The sequence below is a fragment of the Tyto alba genome, unplaced genomic scaffold (assembly GCF_018691265.1).
Source record: "Tyto alba isolate M040663 unplaced genomic scaffold, T.alba_DEE_v4.0 Super-Scaffold_9, whole genome shotgun sequence".
NCBI classification, from domain to species: Eukaryota; Metazoa; Chordata; class Aves; order Strigiformes; family Tytonidae; genus Tyto; species Tyto alba.
Window position 1 is genome coordinate 43,050,047 of NW_024881330.1, and position 27,306 is coordinate 43,077,352.

At 40.2% G+C, this 27,306-nt stretch overlaps 2 protein-coding genes across 5 annotated transcripts in view; one reads left to right on the forward strand and one right to left on the reverse strand.

Annotated features, from left to right (window-relative positions):
* The window catches only part of RGS20 (regulator of G protein signaling 20), a 42,170-nt gene extending 33,231 nt beyond the window's left edge, over window positions 1–8,939 (reverse strand). The window contains exon 1 of the mRNA XM_032987458.2: window positions 8,421–8,939. Coding sequence (XP_032843349.1) covers window positions 8,421–8,543 — 123 coding nt within the window. The 5' untranslated portion in view covers window positions 8,544–8,939. The remainder of the gene's footprint in view (window positions 1–8,420) is intronic.
* Window positions 8,940–9,154: 215 nt separating this feature from the next.
* ATP6V1H (ATPase H+ transporting V1 subunit H) overlaps window positions 9,155–27,306 on the forward strand; it is a 60,527-nt gene continuing 42,375 nt past the window's right edge. Inside the window, exons 1-3 of one of the 4 annotated variants that reach the window (XM_032987457.2) lie at window positions 9,155–9,175; window positions 18,322–18,448; window positions 25,989–26,091. In XM_032987457.2, coding sequence (XP_032843348.1) covers window positions 18,345–18,448; window positions 25,989–26,091 — 207 coding nt within the window. In that variant the 5' untranslated portion in view covers window positions 9,155–9,175; window positions 18,322–18,344. Of the gene's footprint in view, window positions 9,176–16,774; window positions 16,898–17,036; window positions 17,654–18,321; window positions 18,449–25,988; window positions 26,092–27,306 lie in introns of those variants that run through there. The other 3 variants (XM_032987454.2, XM_032987455.2, XM_032987456.2) reach the window with 3 other exon arrangements.

The following is a 27,306-nucleotide window of genomic DNA, read 5'->3' on the forward strand; positions in this document are numbered from 1 at the left end:
GATGGTGAAGCACAGGAGCAGGCTGCGTAGACTGTGGAATCTGTGTCAGTGAGTTTTTAAAGAGCAGGCGAGGTAATCCTGTGCCAAAAAGGGCTTGGGGATGGTTGATCCTAGCAGCGAAGGTCAGATGACACTTTCAAGCTCCCACCCAGGACCACCTTCAATGATACCATACCTCATGTCATTCTCCTGGTCATTGAAAGGATTTGCTAATTAGCGTGGACTGGCTGATACTTGCAACCTGGGCATGACTTATTCTGGCACTTACAGATTCCTCTGGCACTCAGAAATCCCTGAGAAATCTGAGCTGTAAAAAAACACATCACAATTCCTCTTTCAATTGGACATGAAGTCTATTGGAAATAAAGCAAGGTGTGATGGGAACACTGTACTCAGGTGATCTCTACCACATGATGGCCTCTAGGAGAAACCATAAACCAGAGCAACACCAACTGTGTTATGTCTTATCACTCTGGGGCTGGTGATGCACAACGGTACTTCATTTTAGTTTTGTATTTTGCTAGAAATCATTTACGAAATTTCACCAGTCTGGGTGTGAGAGACATATCATGGAGTAAAGGGCAATTCCTCCTGACTCACAGACACCCAAACTAGATGCCTTTTTAAGAAAGACTTCATGGTCTTCCAGAGAAATGCTGCTTTTCCCCAGTATCCTTTATCTAAACTGTTGATTCTTGGTGGAAGGATAATCTAAATTAGTATATTTATAAATCTGAAGATACCCATATCTCAAATCAGTTGATTTAGAATTAGGCTGAGTGGGTTATTTATTAACCAGCATGATATTTTGTTCCACTTAAATAAAGTCATTTTATATTAATGAAAACAGTCTCTGTAATTCAGATCAGTCTAGGATTGTTTTGCTGAAAAATTTCCAGAAGTAGAGTGAAAACAATTTATCTTTTGGGTTTTGTATTTTTGACTTTCTGACAGTAATATCCTAATCAGCCCAGGATTCTGCATTTTTCCATTTCAAAGGTCCATGCTAAAAAGGAAATTTTAGGGCTATTTCAAAGGTAAAATATGTAAATCACTAAATTGGAAAAACACATGATTGCAAATTAGTACAAATTATCTCTGAGGACTAGAAAATTTGCACACTATTAATGTGCAAATAATCCATCCATTAATATGTAGTACATTATTATTTTGACAACTTTTACAAAATAATGCCCTCTGATTGCTGTCTGTGCAGCTGTTATTGGCTCATAGATGACACTGAGCAATACAGCAAGCTATTCTCAGAACAGCATTTCTTGATGCAGAAGAAAAATCTTTAATGAATTAAAAAAATATTATTATGCCATGTAATTACAGAACAGTTTAAAAAGAAAGGCACTGTGAAGAGCTCTTTGTTTCACAGAATAGGTGAGGTTGGAAGGGGCTTCTGCAAAACGTCTAGTCCAACCTCCTGCTGTCAGGCTTCCTAGGATTATGCCGAGCAGGGCTTGAATACTTCCAAGGATGGAGACTTCACAACATCTCTGGGCAACCTGTCCCACTGTTCAACGACCCCACAGTACAAAACCAAACAACTTTTTCTGCCTGATAGAATGCCTGCATAAGCCACATTCATCTGTTCTTACATTCATGTATGATGCTGAAAATTAAAAAACATTATTTTTAAAAGGAATTTTATTTAATGGTTTGAGCTGCCTGGAGCAGACTAGTATGCGATGGACATTCAGAGAAGACATAGGGAGAAGAAAACCCCAAAGCAAACACAAAATGTCTCTGCAAGACTGCCCAGGGGTAGCAAGTAAGTGGTGAAAATGAAGCCTATTCACTGATACTAGCTAAGCCAGTGGCTTGCTGCGTGTCTTTTGGGGCTAGGCCTGCTAAAGGGTGCCCCATTCTCAGCACACTGTGCTGCTCCATGGCTCCCAGCAGGACACACTGAGCTGATTTAGGCACCAGCATTCTTACCTCACCCTACGTGAACAGAGCTGGTGTTTAAACATGCCACCCCAAAAACACCAACACACTGCATGGGGAGCTGCCTCATGTGGACAGAGGAAACTCCAGTCACAGGAAAGCATTTCTGCTGCATCTTTCAAAGGAAGTTATGGGAGTGATTTGGTACCGTACGTGCATTACCCTTCACGTGGGAGCCACAGCTCCAGCTCTCACCCAGCTCCTACCCTCTGACCTACATGTTTGAATGTTTCTGTTAGCGTATTTGTTGGAGATACAGGACACAGTCTCAGATCGTTCTTCCACTCTGGATTTGCATGGGTTGATCTCCCAGGCGGGTGGACTAGCCGCTGGAGGCGGTCTGTCAGCCTCAGCTTTCAGAAGTGTCTTCTCTGGCTTGGACCCAGCTAACCAGATGGAGGGGAAGGAGGATGACTTTCCAATCTAGCTGCAAGGGACCTCCCTGTGTATTTTTGTCAGGGCCTCACTGAACACTTGTGAAAATGGCAAATGTAAGTATTTCTTATTGAATCTCAGACCCTTGTGTGGCAAGTGCCTCAAACACAGTAAAGCATCACTACCCCGTCTACATAAGGAATATTAAATTATAATACAACAAAGACTGATTTCAATACAAGGAAAGGAAGGGACACCTGCTATCCTTCTCACAGACACACTGCAGTAAGCAGTTAGATTATTCTTCTGGTGTGTGTGGTTTCAAGTCATCTCAGTGGAAAGCTTTGAACGTGGACTTTGGGCAACAACAATAAGCACTGGGCCATTAAATGAGAAAGCACTCCTCTGTCCTGTGTCGGGCCAGGGAGGCCTAATTTTGGATGTGTTTGGGTGAGTGATTCACAAATGGAGGGAGAGGCCTATTTTGAATGTCACTGGGTGTTTCTGCTGATGGCCACCTCTCCAGAATGGTGGCTTGTTGAAGCCTATCCCTACGTACTCAGTAATGCTCATACATATGCAGACACCTAGTCCCCCTCTCAGACATGTGGGCTCTAGGGGACACCAACACACCTAAATGCAGCACGCAGTGATGCTGGTCACTGGGTTCACCACAGCCTGTTGTGGATTGTGCTGGTTTTAGCTATGAGAGTAATTATTTAATAACTATTAATGTTCACCCGGTTTCCAGCTCTGTACTTTTTACTTTCATCTTGTTTTACTTCCTTCACCCAACACAGAAAACTGTATAAGCTTCACCTGGCCAGCACATTTGCACCCTGATGAACATAAATTGTTCAGAGACTAAGTGTCTTTACCATAGCTACAAGTACTATAGTTAAGCTAACAGATCCCCCAGTTCAGATGACCAGAAGAAAGGTAGGACTCTAATTCCCCCAAATGATCAGTACAATCTTTTTCACAGAATGGATGACCTGACCCTAATAAGTGCTAAAGACCTGGGTATGGAGTAACCCTGAAATACTGCGTCCTGTGTCCCAGGAGTACTTCCTGGCTTCTGAAAGCAGCAATTAACAAAGCAAGAATTTTCTTGGAGGAATTCTCTTACAAACAAGAGAAACCACTTTTACCTGACCCCTCTTTCAGGGTTGGGGGCTGACAGACCTTAATCCTTCTAATAGGTCTGCTGACAAGACGCGCACCAGTATTTTGCTGGACAATGTACGTCTCAAAAGAATTGATGCTTTAAAATTGATACACTCTGTAAAAATACGCAGGAGTAGCCCTTTCTTAGTAAAAACACCTCAGGGACAAGATAAACCCTAGTTATAAAGGATACATGTCAAAATAAAAAAAATAACCAGCACAGAAGACCACAGGAAGATAATGTTCTCCAGCTTGTCCTAGAAATAATTTTGCTTACCTTTAAAACCAACTGCATATGACTTTACCTCATTATCTTAATTTATACCTATACAGCAAAACACCCACTCTTTTCTTTACCTAAAAGTATATTGTATTATTAAAGAAGTTGTCAGTAAGACTAGGTGCTCATAATTTGGTGATCTTAAATACACTGTAATACTCCTATTTCTCTCCTAGAATCCCATTTCCCTTTAAAACATTGCTCCTGAATAAAACAGAGCATCAAACATCTCTCAAATTTTACATCTGCTGTGTAAGAATAACTATTTTGGCAAAGACGAAGAATGTTAGCTGCCAAGTGATTCAATCCACAGTTTGGATCACATGCCCATCTCAAACATAAGAAATAGATGAAATGTGACTTTTAAACTAGGTTTCAGCCTATTTAGCTAAGCACAACACCTGTTCAAAAGAACAGAAAGAATGTGCTCTTGGTATAAGTAACTGCTTGGTTTGTTCCTAACACCCTATGACACAATCACAAGCTTTAAGACACACAAATGCTACTGTGACTAAGTATGAAAAATAGACTTCACCAAATAAAAAATGACATGAAAATGTATTTGGGAGAGATTATATTGATTGAAGAGGGTGAGTATATTTACTATTATCAGGACTTTCCTACTCTTATAAAAGATAAAGACAATGCCTGACTTCAGAAGGACTGTTAACAGTAATTAATGACTGACAGCACTCATCACCTCAAGACACTAGACCGCTTGGCAAAGCAGTGCAACTATTCAGTTAGCATATCATCCTTTATCAGATAATATCTTTTATGACTTTTGACCTTTCTGGAGTTGTTTGTGAATGGATCCTATTTTATCAAACAAATCATTATTCATAGCAGTTACTGAATAATTTAGATGAGCTGTGCATGGTCACAAGCAACTTTTCCATTACACACAGGTCATGGAATAACATTTGACATCTCCAAACCCAAAGTATTTCTGCAGAGCTGAGATTAGTTAGATGAAGGATAAAGGATTCCATACTTCCCTGGGCTGCCCCTCCAGGCTGCATGCTTGTGGCTATTTCTATTTCTGCCTGGTCTCACACACAGCACTCCAATGGATGGGACTTAGCAAGCAGAAAGGCAATGATGGTATAACCAGGTTATCATTAGGCCTCAGCCTGATGTTTAAGGAGGCTTAATACTTGCTCTCTGCCTTTCCTTGGCACACATCTTCTCACTTAACACCATGCTTTCCTTCATCTCTGTGCTCCGTGCCTTGAGAAAGCATGGTGAAGATGAACCAAGCAAGGTCCAGATCATAAGGCAGTATCCCAGCAAGGTGGAAGCCAGCCCCTCGGCTCAGGCCCCACAATCAAGCCCTCACTGACAAGGGACAGCCAAGGTCAAGACAGAAAGTCAGCTCGGGGTGGGGGTTAAGGTCTCAACTAGGTGGCTCCATCATCACCAAATGGGGCATGGCTGTCACTCAGCTGGAGACCAGCAGTTCTTCAGCATAGCTTGAGCAGGCAGGGAACAGGCTCTCAGGGCTGAACCTAAATATAGCTGCTGGGTCCATGGGTGAGGGTGGAGGCCCCAGATGAGGCTGGTCAGGGCCATTAACACTTATTAGTGCCCTCAGAGCCCTGATACTACTGTCCTATCTGCACTTGCCCAGTTACCTGTTGTCTGCAGGTAAACCCAACCAAGTTTGGAGCCTGTATACACAGAAATCGTAATTATGTTATAGAAGTGAAACAGGTCCTGTCCAAATGTAACCTGGACATGAACTAAAATGTAATATCTCTGTGGAGAACATTCTCATTCTCTTCTGAAGAAGTGATGGCAACGAGCTCTGTGTAACAGGACTTTGGCCAAATTTTGTCATTAGGAAAAAAAACTGTGATATATTTGCAAGCTCTCACTCTCTCCCTGTGCAGTATAATGTTTCTGGGGTGTTTATTTTGTTAACTTGCAAAAAGCTCATTGAGAGTGTCTGTGTTAGCTCTGGGTTAAGTAAGTCCTTGCATCTTTGTGTTGAGACTGGTAAAAAGCAGTTTATTATACTTTTATAAATCAAGATGCAAACATGTCAGAGGGAAAGGCTTTTTAAGCAGTGCAAATGGAGATTAGAAATAAACAACTCGGTTAATTTAAATGTCATGAAGAGAATTTAAAAGGCCTTTAAACTCTGCCTACCACTTTTCAAAAACATTTCTCTTCTAATTCAGTGTCTCTTTGAAAGCTTGTTCAAGATAAATAAACCTAATTCAAATGTTCTGATAAAAGATTTGAGTTTGGCATTTTTTTTTAATCCTAATTTACTTAATATTTCAACTTTTTTTACTATTTGTCATGTTGATTTAGATGGCAACTTGCTCTGAGAAGCAGTTACTGTTCACATTCAGAAGCGTCAAAAAGCGTCATAACCTCACCTAAGGTGGAAGGGAACATGGGAATTTATGAGGATGGGGCAATCAGTCTGATCAAAGACCCTGTCAGTTGCACAAATTATGGGTCTAAGAACATAGTATGTCTACAGCAACCAGTGTCACATCTATAAACATTTTACCAGAAAGAATCTGAACTTTCTGTAGGCTTCAATGTTACCAGGAAAAAAAAAAAAAAAAGTTTTAATGTGACCTTGTCTATTCTGGGAGCGTAACTAACAATCTGGTCTTGAACATTACAAACTTCAAGTTGATTTCCTAAGTACTAGGAAATCATGTAAACTCTCTGTCCCTTGGTTCCCTATCAGTAAAAAAGAAAGGTATTTCTTTCCTATGTGAAGTAAAACTTGGAATTTATTTTAATTCCCCAGCCTAAGGACTGTAAACATTTCTAGACGGGTAAGTTTTCTAACTCCCTATCATTAACACAGTCCTTGTAGACTCATTAACTACTAGTAACATTGCTTATGTTACATATGTGAAAGGATCATTTGCTGAAATGGTTTATTATGAAGTTCTGGAGACATGTTCCCCCAGAGCATGTAGCCTCATACAATAATTTCCGTATGACAGCAATTTCACCTCAGCTGAGCTCATGAAGGGTTGCAGAGCATCTCCTGGGCTGTCCCTGTTACCAGAGCCACACCAGCAGAGCTGCAGCATTTAGAAATACAGGCACAGAACAAAGCAAATGGGACAGATAGCCAATGGGAGAAAGGAAGTTGGCAGCACTGGTTTTTAAGGAATTGTGGAGAGTAAGTGGTCCTGAACCCTGCAGTGTCATTTAGATGCCTCTGTAGGTAAATCCCTTTGCAGAGCAGAGAAATAATAAGTTGTCCACTGTGAGGTCCCTGACTCAGTCCCGTGCAGCATGTTCTCAGAGACTCGACAACAAACTACGTTTTCATGTAAGAGCCACAAAAGTGATCACTGAGCTGAAAACTACTCACCTAGAGTGAATAAAAGGATGGCTAAATGAGAAATGACTGGGTACATGAGCTGAGAAGATCTCAGTATGTGGGTTTCAGAAGCTATGACTATCAAGGGTTAAATTCAGGAGCCATTGTGCCTGTCACAAAACCCCCTCTGCCTTCAAGAGGGCCAAGAAGTCCCCAGGCTCTTGCGCTAAATGGACAGATAATGAGACAGAATGACATGAAATTCTGAAAGGAGTGTATATTTGGTTCATTATCAGAAAGCATTTCCTGATAGTGGCAAAGCAGGCTGAGTATTTCCTCTCAGCAAAAGCAGTGAAAGTCATTTAGGATTTCTGATGAGTGTATTCCTGTAATTCAAATGAAATGGTCTCCTGGAAACAGACGTGCATTGGCTAAGGAGATGGGATGGAGAAGCCAATTCTTGCTTTAACTTGAATGTCTGTAGGACAGATGTGGAATGGGGAACGGCTTCTCCCCTCATCTTGCCTTTCACCAATCCTGCCAACCTTGACTGGCTGCCTTAGTCCCTCTCTACTCTGGTGCTAAGTTAGTCTGAAAAAATCCCAAACTTTGTGGTTCCAAGAGTGGGTGACTTTGCTATCCTGCTCTCTTCCCTACCACACACTGGGGTGCACCAATTCTGCACCAAAGTTTTAATAAGATACAGTTCCTTGCACCCGTCTCTCTTGCTCTGTTGAGCTGCACAGGAGCACGCTGCTCGCCATAACATGGGTTCATCCCACAGGCAGCTTTCAGGCTTTTAACAAAATCTGAAGGATACATGACTGTTGTTTTTAATTAAGGTAAATGGTTCAGCTCTATAGGTTCACCAAGGGGATTTACTGTAACATCCAAATAGATTTTAGTATTATGCTGTGTTTGATTTCTTTGGGATATCTTCTTTTGTTAACTACCAATCAGTAAAAAAATGCAGATCTCTTCAGTGTCTAACCATGATGAAGCAACATCTTTTCCCTCACCCTTTTAACCACAGATCAGCTCCACAAAGTATGAATCATTTTTATGAGTTAGATGGATGTATTTAATAAATTGTTTGGAAGCAGACATTTAACAGGAAGGCGGATCACCACCTCCTTTGTCACTGTGGTTGCAACATGATGAGGAACAGAGGGCAGAGGATGAGGCTCAGGAATAAAGGAGAACTACATGAATACCAATGTCTTGGTGACAAACAGTCTACGGCTGTTATACATTACATTAACACTTTATTTCTGCTTCTTTCCAGACACACCATTTTCCCCTTCCTTCAGGATATTTGGATAACCCTGGATGTTGTCTTACCTTGAAAATCCACTGTGCTGTTGTAATGTCCTCTTCATATTCATTTTGGATGGTCTCCTTTGCTTGAAAGTTGTCTGCATGGTATCTGTGAGTCCTGAAGTAGAGCAAAACTTGCCTCCACATCGAGAAATAAAAATTCTGTTCCTGAATCCAATTTTACAATGACCTTTCTTGGAAAAGCACCGCTTTTATTTAACGATGAAACAAAACCAAGTCCCAGGCATTGGGCTGAATGACAACAACCCAGAGATGGCTCATCCTTACACTGATGGGCAAATGTCAGGGCCTCCTGCAGCTTGCCAGCTCTTCCTGTGCCTCCGCAGTTCTGGAGACAAACAGGATTATCTGCCCCCAGATATCTGCAGTGCCTCATCCCCTCAGCATCGTGCCAGTTTAGAGATTAGATCTATGACTTCGTAGGTTTTAGTAAGTTGAAAAGGAGGAACACAGGCACATAGTGGTTGAATACATGTCAGAGAAACAGGCTGTAACAGTCATGAAACACATTTTATCACCTCAGAGTGAATGTATTTGATTTATAACTTGAAGGAAGAAGCGACTCAGAATGTAGTTATACTCTGCAGGCATCATCAAATATAGATGTCTGTCTTAGGTCAGTGGCACCTGTCAATCACGTTTTTTCTCACTGACTGAACAGATGGTCTACTGCTAATCCTTCTGGCCCTAATGAAAACACCACATGAGCAGCAGCCATGTCAGCGGATAGGGACTAAACATAAAGACTAAGACTCCAGGTAGGTTATTAATAGAATGTTTCTCTTAGCTTTATAGAGGGCTGCCAGGCTTTTGCCTTCTGTTTGTCAACATTCACTCGCTATTTATTTTTAGTGCTTTTCAAAATACAGATGGGAGAAACAGAAAAAATAGGAGGAATGTTAAATTATTGTGAAATTTTAATTCAAATAATTATTATGTAAACATTGTTTATAGTTCTGGTGATTAGCAATGCTGTTGTAATGAGAGCTAAGCAAATAATAGTGTTCCTTCTGTGGGAAAGCATCTGGGATGCTTATCCTGGAGACAGCAGAAAGTCAAACTCATACATGTGTTAGTATGCACTGAAAAGAATTAATCTGTTAATTTATTCATAATTTCAAAATACTTCCACTTTTAGTAATTTTATTTTTTAGGTTAGTATTTTTATTAGAGTTAGCTGAAGCTTCCAAATGAGAATTTACTATAAATGGGGAGCCAAAACAGCTTCCATTTTAAAAGTATGTGATGTGATGGGATATTCTATCTATTTTGAAAGTTTGCAACATCCTTTTCCAAGACGAAAAGTATGTCTAAACCAACATATTTTTCTGGAAAGTGTCAAAGTTTTGACAATTCAGCACTTTAGATATAAGGTAGACACAATGTCATCGGTCCCCATAGCACCTCTCGTGAGAAGAGGTGCCTTGGTCACGTCTCTGTCTTTTTTCAGAGAAATACAGTAAGTGCTGAGGAGAAAAAAGAAGAACAATGAGAGAACACTTTTTCCAGCATTTGGTTTGACAAGCTAAATTGCACTAGAAGTCATTGCATAATAAGTCTGACTTTGGCAGTTACTGCTGAGGTTTAGGTAATGGCCTTCTTTTCTGCCCTCTAGCCAGGCTTACTGCCAGCAGCACGGAGTAGCTCAGCATTTCATTTTTCCCCCAAGAAGCTACTGCTCTGACCTAGTTTTTTCTTTTAAGAGAGGATGAAGTTAGAGGATCTATTGTTTTTTTTTTTTTTTTTTTTTTTTTTATTTATTATTTTTTTTTTTAATTTTAATTTAGAGATAGACTTTATTTCACTTGGTACTGAAGCAATTTCCCAGAGAAGAGCGCCCTTCATACACATTAGAAGAGCACCCCTTCTACACATTCAGGTGCAGACCACCTTGTCCAGACAAGAGCTGTTGGCACAAAGCAGCAGAGACTGACAGTGGGAGGAGGAGAGATTCTGTAGGCTGTAAAGAACAGCTGGCCACTCTGAGACCCTCCAGCTTTCAATATAGAAGTGCATGTTCATGAGACAGAGGCACTTGTCCCTACTCCCTAAAATAATGCACTCTACTGTTTTAACCCCAGCTGCATTTATTTTTCAAAGCTATAAATAGTTAAGTTTTGCACTTGCTTTTCCGTTCCCGTTTCTGCACATTAGTTCACTTCCAAATTTCTGACAATATAGCATTGTTCCATTCTACCAGGGAAAAAAATTGAAGATGTGTTTATCACAATAAAATGTTAGTTCATTTTTCTTTCAAAAATACTGCTCCTATTAAGGATAAGATATGTGTAATTCCTTAACTGAGCATGCAAAACTTTATTTGAAGGAGGTGGTGGAGCAATAAGAAGATTGCCTGGTACAACATTTGCAATATTGTAGTGTATTAGATTTACCAGATCTGTTAGGCCTGGATCTGATAAATTTTAAAGAAAAATGGTCTAAGTTCTATGACCTAGAAGTCAGATAAGTCTATATTGGTTGCAGGAAGCAGGATTTACTTGTTTAAAAAAATACTCACAGAATAATGTTCTCCTACTATGACACAGACACTAAAATGAAGATAAAATAAGAGGAGAAAACAGACAGCCAAAGCAGTAAAAGTCCTGTTCACAATGGGCCAATCTTGATATAATTACTCAGGAAAAATGTACAGTGAAGCACTCTATCTCCTCATATTGAAAAGTCACTTCTGTTTTTGTGAAAGGAAGCCTCTTCCGTGACAACCCTCCACCCTTAGACAGGAGAGAAAAGAACCTCAAGTCCCCCATTCCCCTGTCCCACAGGTACTCCTTGATGCCTGTGAGGCAAACATGAAATCTCCTGGGAGAGATGGATTAAATGGGAAACTCATGAGATGAAAATAAAGAGAAACCAGAACTGTAAAATAAATCAAGTTCATTCAAAAGTTACAAATATTACAGCATTTTCTCTCCAGAATAAGAAGTTAGTTGTGTAACAGTGAGTGGGTCATCAGAAATCACTGGGATTTGCTCCAGTATGTGAGTAGTTTTTATACTTTCTTGTAATATCAAATCATGCTAGTTTTTTTTTCAGATAATTTTGGCACCGAAAGACATATCTAGATGTCCAATGAGATTTTTCAAAAGCCATTGTACTCTTTTGTTCCATAACACTAAAAAGCCCAAAGGAGCAAAATGCATAAAAACGACTAAGAAAGTCAGTGACTGACTTTTTCTTATCTGTAGTTGAAATACATATTTAAAATGATAAATAAATATATAAGATAGAGAATATTAAAGTATTTAAATAATTAGCTCTATTTACTTTATTTTGAAATTTAAAGATAACATACACAATTTCCACCAGTGGAAAAGAAGAATAAATCATATCCTCTGGGAGACAACTAGCAGTCTTCCTCTTCAGGCCTTACGACACAGCGTATGAGATAAGGTGCTGCAACAACCAAAGACGGACACATTCTGATATATTTCTTCTCACTTTGCATTGACAGATTATTGTAGGTTTGTTTCTTTTTTTGCACTATTGTCTTCTTCTATACTGTGGAGCAGTGATTTGGGGAAAGGAGTATTTTAGAATTACAACAACATGTTCTTTGGTTTTCCCCATTCATGTGACCTTGAGCTAGTTTCTTCATATTTCTCTGCCTTAGCTTATCTAGAAAGCAGAGATCCTCCTACTTTACATTAGTGTTGGATGGACTTAACAGCTGATGCTCAAAAAGGCTTCAAGTTTCATACCAGCTAGAATCCCTCTAATGTTTCCCTCTTGCAACCCACAAGCAGATCTATATTTATTTCTCCTTTGCTGTTGCCTCTCTTCTGCTATGTAAACCCCTTTGACAAAAAATAACAGGTTTAATTTAGGATCTGCTGACCAAGTGCACATGGCACTTAGTTCTGTGATAGAAGAAACATGTCTGTCTCCTGCAGTGCACCCACAGGGGCTCCATGCTGAAAGAATCCATGCTAAGAAGCCCCTGTCTATGGCTCGCATCCATCCCTTGCCATGCAATGCACATGCTGCTCCTTTCCATACTGCCCTGGGAGGATGGGTTTTAAGCCTTGGAAAAGCAGAAGCCTGAGCACTCAGAGGACCTGATCTGAATCCTTACCTTAGGGTAAAATGAAGTATTTGTTTTAGGAATGATAGCTCTTAAAGTTGAGCTTAGCCTCTGTGCTCTTCTAGTGTATACACATTGAAAATGTCCTCCTTTGCAAATTTTGCCATTTTTGATTTTTTATTAGTCAATAATATCTTGTAAATTAGAGAAGTGTGTTCATTTTTCCTGATCTCCTGTTTTGCTTGGATAAACTTTCCAAGCCATTTCTTCTATACATGTTAAAAACTTGTACAGACATGCAGGAGACAGCCGGGTCATGTACGGAATACTGAAAGGTTAAACGGCAGGTGTGCAAAACACTTCTGTAATTTGCAGAATGTATGAAAGACAATGACACCTTGCTCTTATTACAAGGAAAGGAGAACAGAAAAAATACTTTCACAATCCAGCTGTCTGTAGTCTTGCTATAAGGATGACTCATCTGCATTAATTTTTCTAGTATTAAACTACTGAACATTTTTATTCTTTGTGATCTAGGCAATTGATGATTTTTATTCCTGCATGCTGATATACTTTTCATTTTTCTCTCTGTGTTTCACACATCAATAAAGTAATCTAAATATAGAAAATTCAAATGAAGCTGTGCTGCCAGGAGTTAATGGGCAAGCACTGATGTGAGCAAACTTAGCTAAATGAGAATTGTTTTGCAGCACCTGAATCACAAAGTATAGATGCTTACTGAAAAATAGGAGCACATCACTTTTCCAATCATAACCTCTAGCAAGATCCAGTTCAGAGAATCAACCACCGTGAATGAGGCACCATGAAGTGCTCTCTGAAGCTGATCATGCAGCTGATCATGTACTGGTTGCTGAGGATCACCCCTTGCTGTCATAGTGATGATAGGTACACATGAAACAGGTTCCTGTAATCACTGTGTAATGTTTTTCTTTCTGAAAGCCTACCTTTGCAATGCAATTAAGTTCCTTAACACAGAGAGTGCCTCATGGGACTCACACTGAGTGAAAATTTTCAGATGTGCCCAAGAGTTTGACAGACAGGAGATAAGAGCACATGTCAATCTGTAGCATACCCACCATCCTCTGGCGAGGTGGTTCCCAGTTTAAGTGTGTGATTATCAAAGGAGCAGTGCCACCATCGGCACAGTTTTCACTACACAATTTACCTCCTTTCTCAAACATTTCTGAATGTGCTGCACAGCACAGACTCCAGCCAGATGCTTTTTTGAACTCTGTTGAAGACCCTTCTGCACTTTGAAAGCTGATCATTTCTTCTTACCCTCTGTTGTGTACACATCATTCAGGAGTTATGAATCAATGTGTAGACCTTTCCTTTTAACTCAGGAGAGTTGTTCTGTGTTTTTTTTTTTTTCTTTTCTTTTCTTTTGTTTTGTTTTTAAGGGCACCTGCAGATGCCAAATGCCTCTTGGAAAACCAAGTGTCTACCTGTACCAACCTTGTCCACACACAGAGAACTCCTGCAGAGGTGTGAGACTCGATTGTCCCCTGCAGAACTGTAGTTACTTTTTGTTAATGTTTGGCATTTATTCCCCTACATGGTGTAGACAAATATGTAAATTAAGTATTCTATTATATAGGTATATTCAGGAACAATATGTTGTTTGCCTTCTCTAATATGGTACATTGTGTTCACTAATTTGATTCCTCTGCTAGTGACTCCATTAACTTGCCTGGCATAGATGTCATGTTTACTGTCTGGTAGTTCTTTAAATGCCCCCTGGAACTCCTGTTGAAAAAATAATGTAGTTACTATAACAATTATTTCTCTTCTCTTAGCCTTTCTGCTAATTCAGTAGATGCATACTTTCAGCCATTACACCTCACTCCAAGGTTACAGAAATGTTACAGGAAAGTATTTTTTACTGTAGCCTCTCAACCACCAGTGAAATGGATAATAAAACCAGAGTCTGGCATTTATGATGAAGTCAACATGTCAAATCACAGCTTTCAATGTTCTTTTCTACAGAGAAATGGCCATGTTGCTGTGGTATCAAAATTTTGACTGCAGTCTGTCTTCTTTTAGCCAGACTGAATGGATGGTGCTAGACTCTTGCAGGTGGTGGAGTTAGGCAAAAAAATAATCTGCTATGAAAAAAAAAAGGACAATTGATGACCTAATGCATGCTCCAAATAAGAGATCACATTGGGCACCAAATTGAAACCATTAATTTAGTTTTCTCTGCTTACAATAAAGCACAGAAACAATACTGGAAGCAAGAACTAGAAGTGAGAGAACCGGAATCCTGTGTACACTTTTACTCAGGTTCAGCCAGAGTACTGGCGTGCTGGTACTCAGGCTAGGCCAGAAGTGTGCTAAAGGGGTTGGAGAAATATGCTGCGTGAAGCAGACTATGATCGAGTTTTTGGATTCATTTAAATAGGTGATCTCCAGCAGAAGAAATCGTTTTGCATGCCTAAGCAAGTATTTGGGACATTACCCTGCTAGACATAGAGGCATGTGATGGGGAGTAACACTATTTGTGTCTTAAAACTGGCAGCTGGGACCACACATTCAGAGGTTCTGATTAGTTTCCATGGGTTTACTTAAACTCTAAGAATGATAGGACTGAGTTTGGAAGAGTGAAGGTGGAAAAATACCACACCTGGCTTAGGTAAGAGAAGGTAATCAGTGGTCAGAGTTTTCAGTGCTGGGACAGTTTATGGTTTGGGCAGAAATATCATTGTTGACAACTGAGGAAGTTTCACAGAAGGAAAGCCTCACATGCCTCTAGCTAAGATCAGGGCTGAATGGTAGCTTGTAGGATCCCCGCACAGGCCTTTGATGCCTTCATTCTGCAAATCCCATTTAAAAAACTTCAACCCGTGTTCAGATTATTTTGTAAGCCCTTTGTAGTTTAGTTTCTTTATAAAATGGTAGAGTCATACGTACCATCCTTGGTAATGTGGTTTGAAATGATGGTGGAAAAGGTGACTAATATTTATTCCAGGTACCTGATGCTGGACTAAAAACAAGATGTGCCATAAAAAGGCAAAGCAGAAGCAGGAAATGCAGAATGCACGGGACCGAAGTTGCACGTGGCTTAGAGAACTTTTTTCTGCTAAAGCATAAAGGAATGCAAATGCTGTTAGTAAGACCGTGCCTGGGATTTAAGATCAGTGGCTATGCTACCAAGAAACCAACAGTTTTACTGTGGTATGAAGAAAGATCTGTTTTAAAGGAAAAATTCTTACGGAGGGTTTAATTTTTCAGTGACACAGTAATGGAAACCCTCTTTAAGTTAAAAAACTCTAATAAAGGTACTGGCCAGGTATAATTAAACAGTGTATCCTCTAAATGGAAAATAGAGAGACTGTAACAAAATGAAAAGTTAACTGTAGACATCTCTAGGCCAGCTCTTCATTGTCTGTTTTGATCTGCTCACATACAAAACTCTCTGACCTATTTCTCTTTTGTCTGCCTTTCTTCCTCTTATGTTAGCAGAATTACTCTTCAGGAATATTTCTGACTTGGAAGTCTATGTACTTCACAGTATGACTGGAAAATTTCACTCAGCAGCCAAAGACAGGAGTTTTTTTCTCAGAAATGTGGAAATTTAAGCCTGTGGATTCCAAAACGCTTGGGCTTTCAGCTTGAAAACTTTAGTGCTCCTTTTGCTTAAAGAGACAAAAGCCCAACATAAACAGGCCTTTTAAAAAAAAAAAAAAAAAACAAAAAAAGAAAAAAAAAAAAAAAAAACAAAAAACCAAAACCCCACAAACAACCCGAAGAAGTTGTGCAGGGCGTATCTCCCACCCAGCTACAATTTGGGAAGAACAGAACGGCGTTCCCCCAGCACACAACCCGGAGCAGCTGAGGGGGGCGAGACCCGGCGTGACACAACGCGGCGCCAGCGGTCACAGCTCCCTGCTGGGAGCGGGGGGCACAACCCGCCTCGTGACACCACGAGGGGCAGAGAGCGGGAAAATACCTGGTACTGGGGAAAGACAGACAGATGGGAAAGAGAGGGAGGGAAAGAGGAGGAGAGAGGGAAAGAGGAGGAGAGAGGGAAAGAGGAGGAGAGAGGGAAAGAGGAGGAGAGAGGGAAAGAGGAGGAGAGAGGGAAAGAGAGAAAACAACCAACCAACCAACCAAGCAAGCAACAAAAAACTGCAGTGCCCAAGTAAGCATTTCAACACCGAATGCAGCGCCCTCCCCATCCCCGGCCCCTTTACCGGGGGTGACGGCCGCCGGGCGGGGCCGTGCCGGGCGCGAGCCCCGCCCCCCCCGCGCGGCGCTCGGCGGTAGTTGTCCCTCGGAGGCCGCCGTCGCGATCAGCGGTGTCACGTGATCGCGCGTGGAGGGGGTGGTGGGCGGAGGGCGTCGGGTGCGCGGGGTGCGGGTTTTTGCCGCAGCCCTTCTCCCTCCTGTGGCTCCCACCCGCCAGTGCGCCCGTAGGGTGAGTGGGAGCCCGTCACGAGGGTGGGGGGGGGCTGTGCCGCCGCGCGGCTTCTCAGGGGGGCTCTGGCGGGCTCGGGGGCGGCGCGAAGGCCTCCGCCTGGGTTCCCTGAGGAATTCGGGACCCTCGGGAGGCGGTTGAGGCTGTGCAGGGGGTGGCAGGACGGGGCCAGGGGACTTCCTCCCCTCTGTGCTGGGCGCCTCGGCTTCTTCCACTTAGCCGTGGGGCTTGCGTGCTCCTGAAACCGCTGTTAGCGAGCCTGCCCTCCTCTGCTGCTCGAGGAGTAATTAAATGGCTCTGACTGGGTCATGTAAGAGCTAGGGAACGTTCAGTGGCCGCTGGAGGACATAGTGAATGGTGCCATCTTTGTGGGTGCCTGCTCATAAAAGCAGTTTCCAAGGGAGGACAGTTCTGCTGCTCCATTTGTTCAGGGTAGTTCCTTTTTTTTTTTTTTTTCTTTAGTTCTTTTTTTTCTTTTGTTAGAATCATATCGGTCATCATTCAGTCCTACAAGCGAGGTATGCTTGTTAGGGATGAGGCAGAATGTGCTAGTTTGCTCTTGCTTACCAAGCCAGAGAAGTCCAGAAATAGGCTGCATGGAGAGGCCTGATGCTGTTTATTTTGTAAGGAATTCCTGCCCAATCTGGGTCTTGAGCCTCTGCAAACACACTTCTTGTTTTGGCATCAAAAACAAAAGTCAGGTGGAGGTTAAGCCATAAAGGAAGGAGAAAGAAGTGGTGAAGGTCACAGTCTATGGTAATGTAGTATGTCCTGATGAAGAGCTTCTTTTTGTATTTGTTTTTCAGTTTGTTTCCTTTACAGTGGTAATATGAATTTTTTTGTTAGTCTATGTAACATGGACTTTAATTTATATAACTTGTGTTTGGTTTTTTTTTTGTTGTTGTGTTTTTTTTTTTTTGTTTTTTTTTTTCTCTGAGGTTGCAATTCATGTGTTTCTAATGTTTGAATGTTCTTAGACAAATGCCTGAACTAAATCAGTCCTAATGTGTGGGGGTGGGGAGGATATGCACTGAATTTTAACTCTTGATTTGGAAGGAAGACAGCTTCTGTTATCAGTAGGGCTACTTGGGCATTGCAGAAGAGTAGTCTTTATTAAAATAACTTAATTTGATTAAGAAATTAGAAGACTGGGAGTTACTTAGTGATGGTATATATCTTTTAGCAAACCTGTGATTCTTCACAGTTTTAGTGTGTAGGTATGGTTTATTTTTGTTTCAGGGAAGTTGCATTTTGAATGCTTTATAAAATTTCGATTTCTCAGAAAGTACCGAGTACAGTTTTAGATAATGAGACACCTGAAAACAGATTTCCTTTTTATTTCTTTAAAATATTGGACAGTTACCCTACTCTTCCATACTTTAGTAAGAGGTCTCAAATCTGATTTATCTGACTTGCATTTCTAGGTACATTTTAATTATCAGTTAAGATGGATATCCGAGGTGCTGTAGATGCTGCTGTCCCAACAAACATCATTGCTGCCAAAGCTGCTGAAGTTCGAGCAAACAAAGTAAACTGGCAGTCATATCTTCAGTAAGTAAAAAATTTCCACATTTTCCCCTCCCCCCTTCCCTCTTAAATGTTAGGCTTTTTGAGATTTTGGGTTACATTGGAACATTAGGTTACAATGAGGAACATTCTGTCTTAGTCCCATGGAAGTAGTTGGAAAAAGCTTACGCTAAATGGAAGCATGTGGGGAAAATTTTCCTATGACTTATTACCAGAAAGGTAACTCTACTTTTGTGAACTGAATGCTGCAAGAGAAAATAATATAAGTTTACACAATTGTGTGGTAAAACTGTCTTTTTTTTTTCCCCTTATCATTCAAACACGATTCTCAATTTAAGCCTTACTGGATAAGTGCTGAAGTAAGAAAAAAGTTTACACTAAGAGTTGTCTTATATGTAGGTATGTTATTGTTATCTTTATTGCTGAGGTGCCTTTGGTGTGAATACAAACTGTACTAGCAAAACTGGACTGGTAGTCCAGGAAAATAAACTGTACCTTAACAAAAGGAAGAACAGCACTGGGGAGCAACTGAGGCAAGTAAATCGGGGACTAGGCTGAAACAAACACTTCAGTCTGGGGAGAGCTGTGCTGCCATTTCAGATGGCTTAGGGTTTACTTTGGAACATGTATAATGGCATTGGGGGTAGCAAGAGAAATATTGTCCGAAGAGGATGTAGGGACAAGCTGAGGAAAATAGATTTGCACATGAGGTAGGGAACAGGGAAAAGAAACAGGCTGTTACTGGTCCTCTGTAATCTGAAGTGAAATGCAAGATTTCTTGCAGCCCTGCATTCCTCATGACAAGTACCTATGAAGAGTATAGGCAACGTGTAAATTACTGTTAGCTTTTGAGGATCCACATATAATAGCAAATTACTTCAGTGTTTGTTGCTTTGTAACCGAAGTGGCAGAAATCTTGGTGATTCTAGAGGTACAAACTGTACTGATGGTGCTTTGTGATTATCAAAATTATACCACTTCACAAAAAATAGTTTTTTTCAGATTGATGTGATATGTACATAAATATATGCTATATGTTAGAATAATGTTGTAAAACAGTGCACATGCAAGCTGAGAAGTGCTAACCCAGTGAAAGCTTATTAATGACCACCTTCTTTGCCCTGTGCTACGTAGTTCAGTCCTGCTTATTCCATTCATTCAGTTCTGTTATTTTTTCTCTTTGTGATTGTATATCTGCATGATAAATACGGATTAAGGAACTGATCTGCTGAGGCAACTTCCTTTTTCTAGGCCATTTTTCAGATGGATCAGTTCCTGGTTCAGTTTATGGTGTGACATTACAGTGGCTTTGCAGACAGAAGAGGAACTTAAAAGTGGTAACTTGACAGTGGCAGCTACCAGGCACTTTTCAAACAGTCTAAGCGACTTTTACTGTTACTCTGTTGCCCTGTTATCCATCTGATAGGAAGCGTGTCCCGAGGAAGCCTGAGCAGCTGTTCGGTGCTGTCCTAGTGGCAAGTGAACAGCTAGTTTGCAGTTGCTCAGGATGAAAGTAGAAGTACAGTTGTTCACTGTCACTGTAAGTGAATTATGAGATAGTCTTTTTGACTGCTTCTCTAGTGGTTCAGACTATAGGTCTGGTGAGATTCATCTGTGGCTCTTGTTAGTGTAGGGTATGGATCTGTTTGGCAAGGAATTGTATTTTGAATACGTACATAGTATTAATTGCTTCACTGTGCTTTTGGTCTACCATTTATAATTTTTCTTTATTCTTGAAGTTCTCTCTCTCTGGTGCTGAATAAGGATAGGGGAGTTTTGTTTATTCATCTGTCAGCAAACTTCTATGCAATTTCTTTTGACCAGGAGGCAGTGTTGATGGTTCTTTTTCACATTCTAGATGTAGAATTTGATTTTTTTTTTTATTCTAGAATCTATGAAAGAAGAATGTAGTAGTTATTGCCTCTCTTTGATGCGTTAGACAGGTTTTGGAGACTACTTCAGTGCTTCTAGGTAGTGTTTGTGATCCTGTTGTGAGATTGTTCAGTGGTTGGTGCCCTCTGTATGTCAATGACAGTGTGTCCTATTTATTGCTCTGAAATAAATATAGGCTTTGTGTCTTGTATTTACTGATAACAGCCTGGCTGGCTGGCTAAGGTAGCCTCAAGGATGAACTTAAGTGGTGCCAGAGGGACTGTGGAGCAGTGTGAAGATAAGTGTAGTTCCTTGGCTGAGGAGTTTCCTTATTGTTAGTTATTGGGAAACATCAGCAGAACTTTTGGTGCTTCTAAAGAGGAAATAAAATTATATCTGTTTTTGGACATGTCCTTTTTACAACTGGCATATTTGGATATGATGGTATCTTTGACTCTGGTGCTTTAAGGGATTTGTTGGAAATTCAGTGCAGTTATATTGACTAATTTCTGGAATGAAGCACATTAATAAATGAGTGGAAGCTGCTTGCTTCTGATGCACCTGTTAGGGGCAGGTCAGAGTGGTTTGTTCTGGTCTATAGAGTGTAAGGAAGATGGGGAGCTGGTAATTTTGAAGGATGCTTCTCTTGCTTTCTTTTGAGCTCCTGATCTGGCAGTCTGTGCATTTAGTGTGGTAAGCTTGCATATAAATATATGGAGGCGTGCTTCAAGTCTTCAGACATTTTTACATTGGAGGAAAGATTTTAATGTTTGTTTTCCCCAAGTTAACATACCACTCAGCAATGGCATAATTTGTGTTTCTTAAACTATAGATAGCATTTATTTAGTTGGAAAGTTGGAATCAAAGAACTTCACAAGAAATTATGATGAAGTTTTTTTGTGTGGTGTCTGTTTGGTGTTTTTTTTCTTTTTTTTTTTTTTGTAAATCTGGCTGTGACAGTTGTATGTGCATAAAGATGCTTTGAAGATTGTATCAGTTGCAACAGCATTGGAGTCTGGGTCACCCAGGAACCCAGGAAGGCATTCTGATGTTCTTTTCTGCTCTCTGTTCTACAGTGCAAAAGTAAAATGTTTTACTAATAGTTGGTTAGACTCCAGTAGCCTGACTTCTCTTCTTCTCTTGTAGAGTCAGTTCAAGCTAAATATTAACTGGCAATATTTTTTATTCCGTCTCTGAAGGTTATAACTGTAAACTAAATGTCAAACTACGCTAACACACAACTGCTGACTTTTGATGTTTTCTGCATATACTGTTGTCACAAGTGTGAAATATTTAGGTATGACAACTGTACATATGACTAGTTTGCCACCGTGTTCACAGCTCATTTCAAAAGTAGGCTGTGGAAAAAGATTTTTTTCTTTTTTTTGGAACGCTACAATTTACATTTCCTTGGTGTTGAATTCCAGCTAGGATCTGCATCTGAGGGAGTAGAAAGTAGCAAAACGGAACAGGAGAAGGTGATGTGTAGGTCTACTTACCTTCTGGAAACTAGATGTAGTTGAGGCCATTAGTTCTGTACAGGCTTTCCTGCCTTTGGATCTTGAGACTTGGAGCAGTTCAGAGGTGTTGATGCTCTCTGCTAGTTGAAAATATGGTAGATCACTGCTGTGTGGTTGTTTTCTGCATTTGCCTCAGGGTGTCAGAATGCCTTTGGAAGGTGTGTTAACTTGTTTGAAGCAGGTTTTGTTTTGCTTTCTAAAGGTAGTAAATGAGTTCTGTGGAAAAGTGAGCTTGGTTCAGAGCTTAACTTGCATCTTACTGCACTGTAAGTTTTACAGGTATGTAGAATTTGACAATACTTCATATTTAATCAGGTGAGATACCTGATGGCTAATTTGTACTTAGCTTCCCATGCGTCTTCAAGTACTTAACATCAGAATTCACAAACATATGTAAAAACATCTATTTTATTTTCCTGGGGGTGGGGCAACCTTGTAAAGTGGGTTAAATATCTTAGACTTTACAAGCCAATCATGTCTTAGATGTCTTGTTCCTTTTTTTGTTTCAGTGATTTAACAAGAGCTGCTGGAGGAAGTGCATAATAAAAAGAAGGAATCACAAGTTTCTGAATCATCTTGAGAGACCAAGAGGTTTTAAAAATGATGGTCTTACAAATTCATGCTTTCTAAATCTTGCACAGCTTCAGTTCACTCCCCTATAGTTAGCGCTCTCAAAGACAGGCCCTAGTATCAAGCACAGAGCTTTAAAATGTGGTTTCAGGACTCCTGGTCTAAACCTGAGGTACCCAGACAGCTGAAGCTCAAAGTCACTTTTTTCTGTTGACAAAAAGCTGTATAGACACGTCTAGAAAATAAGGAATTAAATGAATGTTAAGGAAAGGGATGGAAGGAAGCTTTGGCTACCTGCATTGTTTGCTTAAAGGTGCTGGGAAATTCCTGTCTCTTTGTAGAGGGGTTGATGAAAATGTGGTTGTAGCATTATGGTAGCTGGTACCAACTGTCTGAGACTGCTCTGCTTTTTTCCATTTTTTTTAAATTTTTTTTTTCACTGTTTGCTAAGGTTTACTACATAATGAGTTACTTCAATTTTAAACTGAGGTGAATGGAAATGGATGCATTTGAAATTACCTAGACTATTAATCAAATGTATGAGATCCCTGGTAAAATATTAACAACTTGTTTACAAAGCTGTCAAATCCCTTGTACTATTTTGTATGGGTTGGAAAGTGTCTTTTTGAATGGCACGTACAAAACAATAAAGAGTAAACCCTAGTGTTGTTTCCTTTCTAGGCAACATCAATCCTCACATTTTTTTTTTTTTTTTTTTTTTTCTTTTGTGGCCTAATGTAGGATGAAAGCAAAAGCTTGAAAGCTTTTTTCCTTGGCAGTTGGCAGATCTCTTCTAACAGCCTGGCTATAAAGAAGCATCTCTCTTCCTGGGCTAAGGCTTTTTCAAGCATAAGCAGCTCATCTGGTTACTTTTATATCAGTATTATCCAGGAGTCCCCGGCTCGGCCAGCACTGATTGAAACATGAGAGATTTCTAGTTATGGGTCACTAAGTCCAGTATTTGTTGCAGATTAATTGTTTTCATCTTTCAACAGCTATTCAAATCCATCCTTAACAGGCAAGAAAGAACACAAGTCAATCGAAGGCATGTGGTAGCAGCATTGTCATTATTGGTTAATTACTTTTTCATCTATGATTAGTTAAGTTTTAGTAGAAACTAGTCAAGGACTACCAACGGCTTTATGAATCTTCCATCTAGTAAGTCTTAATTGCCTTTCCTCAGTGCGTATGAAGATATTTCTTACAAAGCATCTAGAATACAGGAATAGTGCATGTGGTACGGGGCTACGTATGTTTTTTGATTGGAAAGTAAATAGGTAAAAGATGACTCTAATGAGGCCATTCTCAAGACATAACCATTTAAGTAAGAGGAAAGATAAAAACACATTGTAGGTCTTGTCTCTGTGTTTCAAGAATGCAGGTGAGTCAACTGAATAATAAAAAAAAGGGAAACATTTCCTGTAAGTTTACAAGGATTTTAATGGAACTTTTATTCATGAAACATCTGGAAACTGACTTGGAACATAGAAAAGATGGATTAAAAGAATTTGTGCTTTGCTCTGTAAAGTGGAAGGGACATTTGACTCAGTGGAAATGTAAGAGGAGACGAGTCTTGAAAATAACTCAGAGCAATGTCTAATACTTTCATCCCCTGTGACTTTTGTATTGATGACGGTGTGCACAATTTCCTTCTTTCCTGAAACACCCATGGTATTAACTAGTAAGGCTAGTCACCTATTAAAGTCTTGGATATTTTCAGGACTGCTTGATTTAAAATTAGCTTTCTTACCTAAACAGTACCTGACGGTACTATTTTGACAAGCTTGTTGTTTGTTGTGATGGTAAGTTTTGTATTATAACAAAAACCCAACAATATTCTGCTAGCTCTTCAGCTGAATCAACAGCTTTCTGAAATAGCACTGATGGTGGCAGTAGCCCATTGAATATCAAGTTAAACAGAAGATCAAGTAGAGAACTGTTAGCTTGTTGGTGTCCACAGCACTTTACTGTATCAAGCCCCTTTGCTGTGTATTTGGATGAGCTTGCATGCATATCAGTTTTTAAATTACCAGGAAACACTGAATTGTAATTAGTGAATGCTAAAAATACTTTAGGAACCAAGTTCTCTGTACTCATTAAAATTCTCTTAATGGATTATGGCAAACTTAAAATAACAATTCATTTTTTTTTCAGCATTTAATTCAGGTTGGATTAGACTATTATTCATGTTATGTATTATAATTTTAGCATAATACACTAGTTGCCTGTATTTTGGTTCTTACAACTATTTCCACTGACCATTGTGTTCAGCTGCTGGAAGTTTAAGAATTATTTAGAGAATGTTGTTGAGAAGAGGTGATGTATAGTGAAGGCTTCAGAGTGACAGTTCTGTCATTAGTTTTAAATGATTTCTACATGAGACCTTTTGTAGAAAGAAGCATTTTACATTCTACTGTGGGATACAGGATTGGTAAAGCAATACTTTCGATATCTCAAGTTGAAGAAAATAAAGTTTGTTTGGTGGGTTGGCCTTGGCTGGCCATAAGGTGCCCATCAGGCTGCTCTATTACCCTTCTTCCATCAAAAGGACAGGGGAATAAACATGACAAAAGACTCTTGGGTTGACATAAGGACAGCGAGATGACTTACCAATTACCATCATGGCCAATGCAGACTCTACTTGGAGAAATTAAATTAATTTATTGCCGATTAAACAGAATAGCATAATGAGAAGTGGAAACAAATCTAAAAAAGACCTACTCCCAACCTCTCCCTTCTTCCTAAGCTCTACTTCATTCCCGACTTCTCTACCTCCTTGTCCTGAGTGGTTTATCGGGGTGGGGAATGGGGGTTGTGGTCAGTTCATAACACTTTGTCTCTGCTGCTCCTTGCTTCTCATGCTCTTCTCCTGTTCCAGCCTGGGGTCCCACCTATGGGATATGGTTGTTCACTTTCTGCTCCAGCATGGGTCCTTTCCATGGAATAGTTCTTTAGGAACAGACTGCTTCAACATAGGTCCCCCATGGGTTCACAGTTCCTGCAAGAAAACCTGTTCCAGCATGGGCTGTTTTTCAAAGGGCCAGGGCTCCTGCCAGGAACCTAATCTAGTGTGGGCTTTCCATGGGCTGCAGCTTCCTTTAGGGCATATCTGCCTGCTCTGGCGTGGGGTCCTCCATGGGCTGCAGGTGGGTGTCTGCTCCACTATGGACCTCCGTGGGCTGCAGGGGGACAGCCAGCTTCACCATGGTCTTCACCACGGGCTGCAGGGGAATCTCTGCTCCAGTGCCAGAAGCACCTCCTCCTTCTCCTTCTTCACTGACCTTGGTGTCTGCAGATCTGTTTCCCTCACAATCTCATTCCTCTCTCCTGGCTGCTGTTGGGCAGCAGTTTTTACTCCTTCTTAAGTATGTTATCACAGAGGTACTACCATCATTGCTGTATGGCTCAGCTTTGGCCAGCGGTGGGTCTGTTCTGGAGCTGGCTGGAACTGGCTGTGTCTGACATGGGGGCCACTTCGGCTGTCTTCTCATAGAAGCCTCCCTTGCAGCCCCCCTGCTACCAAAACCTTGCTCCATAAACCCAATATAGTTTAAAATAACCTATTAGTGATGTTATTTATGCTTTCATATTTTGCTTTTCAGAGGGCAGATGATTTCAGGTGAAGACTGTGAATTTATTCAAAGATTTGAACAGAAAAGAAATCCAGAAGAAAAACAGGAGTTGTTGCAAACAGAAGGCAATCAAGTAACTTTCTTTTCTTTTAATAATCTATCTTTTGGGGAGGAGGATGGAGGGAAATTTTTATACTAAATCTATTTTATTGTGGCCTGTATATAGTTAAGATGTTATGGGAGAAGTATAAAACTTGCTGTCATGATTATTTTTTTTTTTTTTTTCTCCTAGATACAGGCTGGATATTCTTTTAAAAACCTGTTAAATAATTATTAAATGTCACCTGACTTTGACTGTGTTGTGGGTCAAGCTAACTTAAGTGTTTCCTCATCCCAGTTTACTTAATCATGTACACTTGTACTCCAGTCACTTTTTTTTTTTTTGAGCTTTTTTCCTTACAGATTATTGATGAGAGCTACTACTAGTGAGATTTCAGTTTATCTAGCTGAACAATAATGTAGTTCCAGCAATAGAGTCCACTGACTGCTAAAGTGGATTCGGTTAAACGTAGGTGTCTGGTGTCATTTTAGGCATGGTAAGATATGAGACATCTGCATTGGACAGAACTGATACAAAATTGATAGGTGACCCATGCCATTTGGCTTATGGAGTCCAGGCAGGATACCCAAAGACACTTTAATGATAATTGAAGCAGCAGAATCTCAGCCTCAAAGCCTGAGGCTCTAGTAGACAATGTCAGGCATCAAGAGGATTGGGGGAGGCAGGGGAGAATGTGAAGAGTAGGAGATACACTCAACACAAGACTTTACAGCCCTTTTTTCTACTTTAATTTTAGGTTGTTCTGTGGTTTGTTGTTTGTTTTGTTTGGTTGTGTTTTTTTTCCCCAAATTGTATTGTGTGACTGCTATGTAATGGACTATATTTTGCATAGTGACAAAAGCATATCTGGTGAATATTGTATGCCAGTATATAATTATGGTGTAGCAGTTCAGAGTTCCATTTTTCTTTCAGTTTTAGTTGAATGTGGTAAAAGGGAAAAAGGAAGTGTAAAAAGTAGTGTTGTGACTGTTTCAGCATATTACCTGTTGCTGAAATTGTAAAGTTGTTCAGGAAGCAGAAAACAGCTCAAATATGAACAAAGATTTTTCTACAAGGTATAGGAAGTGAACAGCTCAGAGTGACCTGTCTTCCCTCCCTCCCATTCAAGTTGCTGAAACTTTCTTACAGCATGTCTGAGTTTGTTGCTGTTTTGTCAATTTACTTGGTTCTCCTCCTCACTGCCATAAAAAAGGACACTGATGGAGATTTTTCTCATTAGTGTCAACA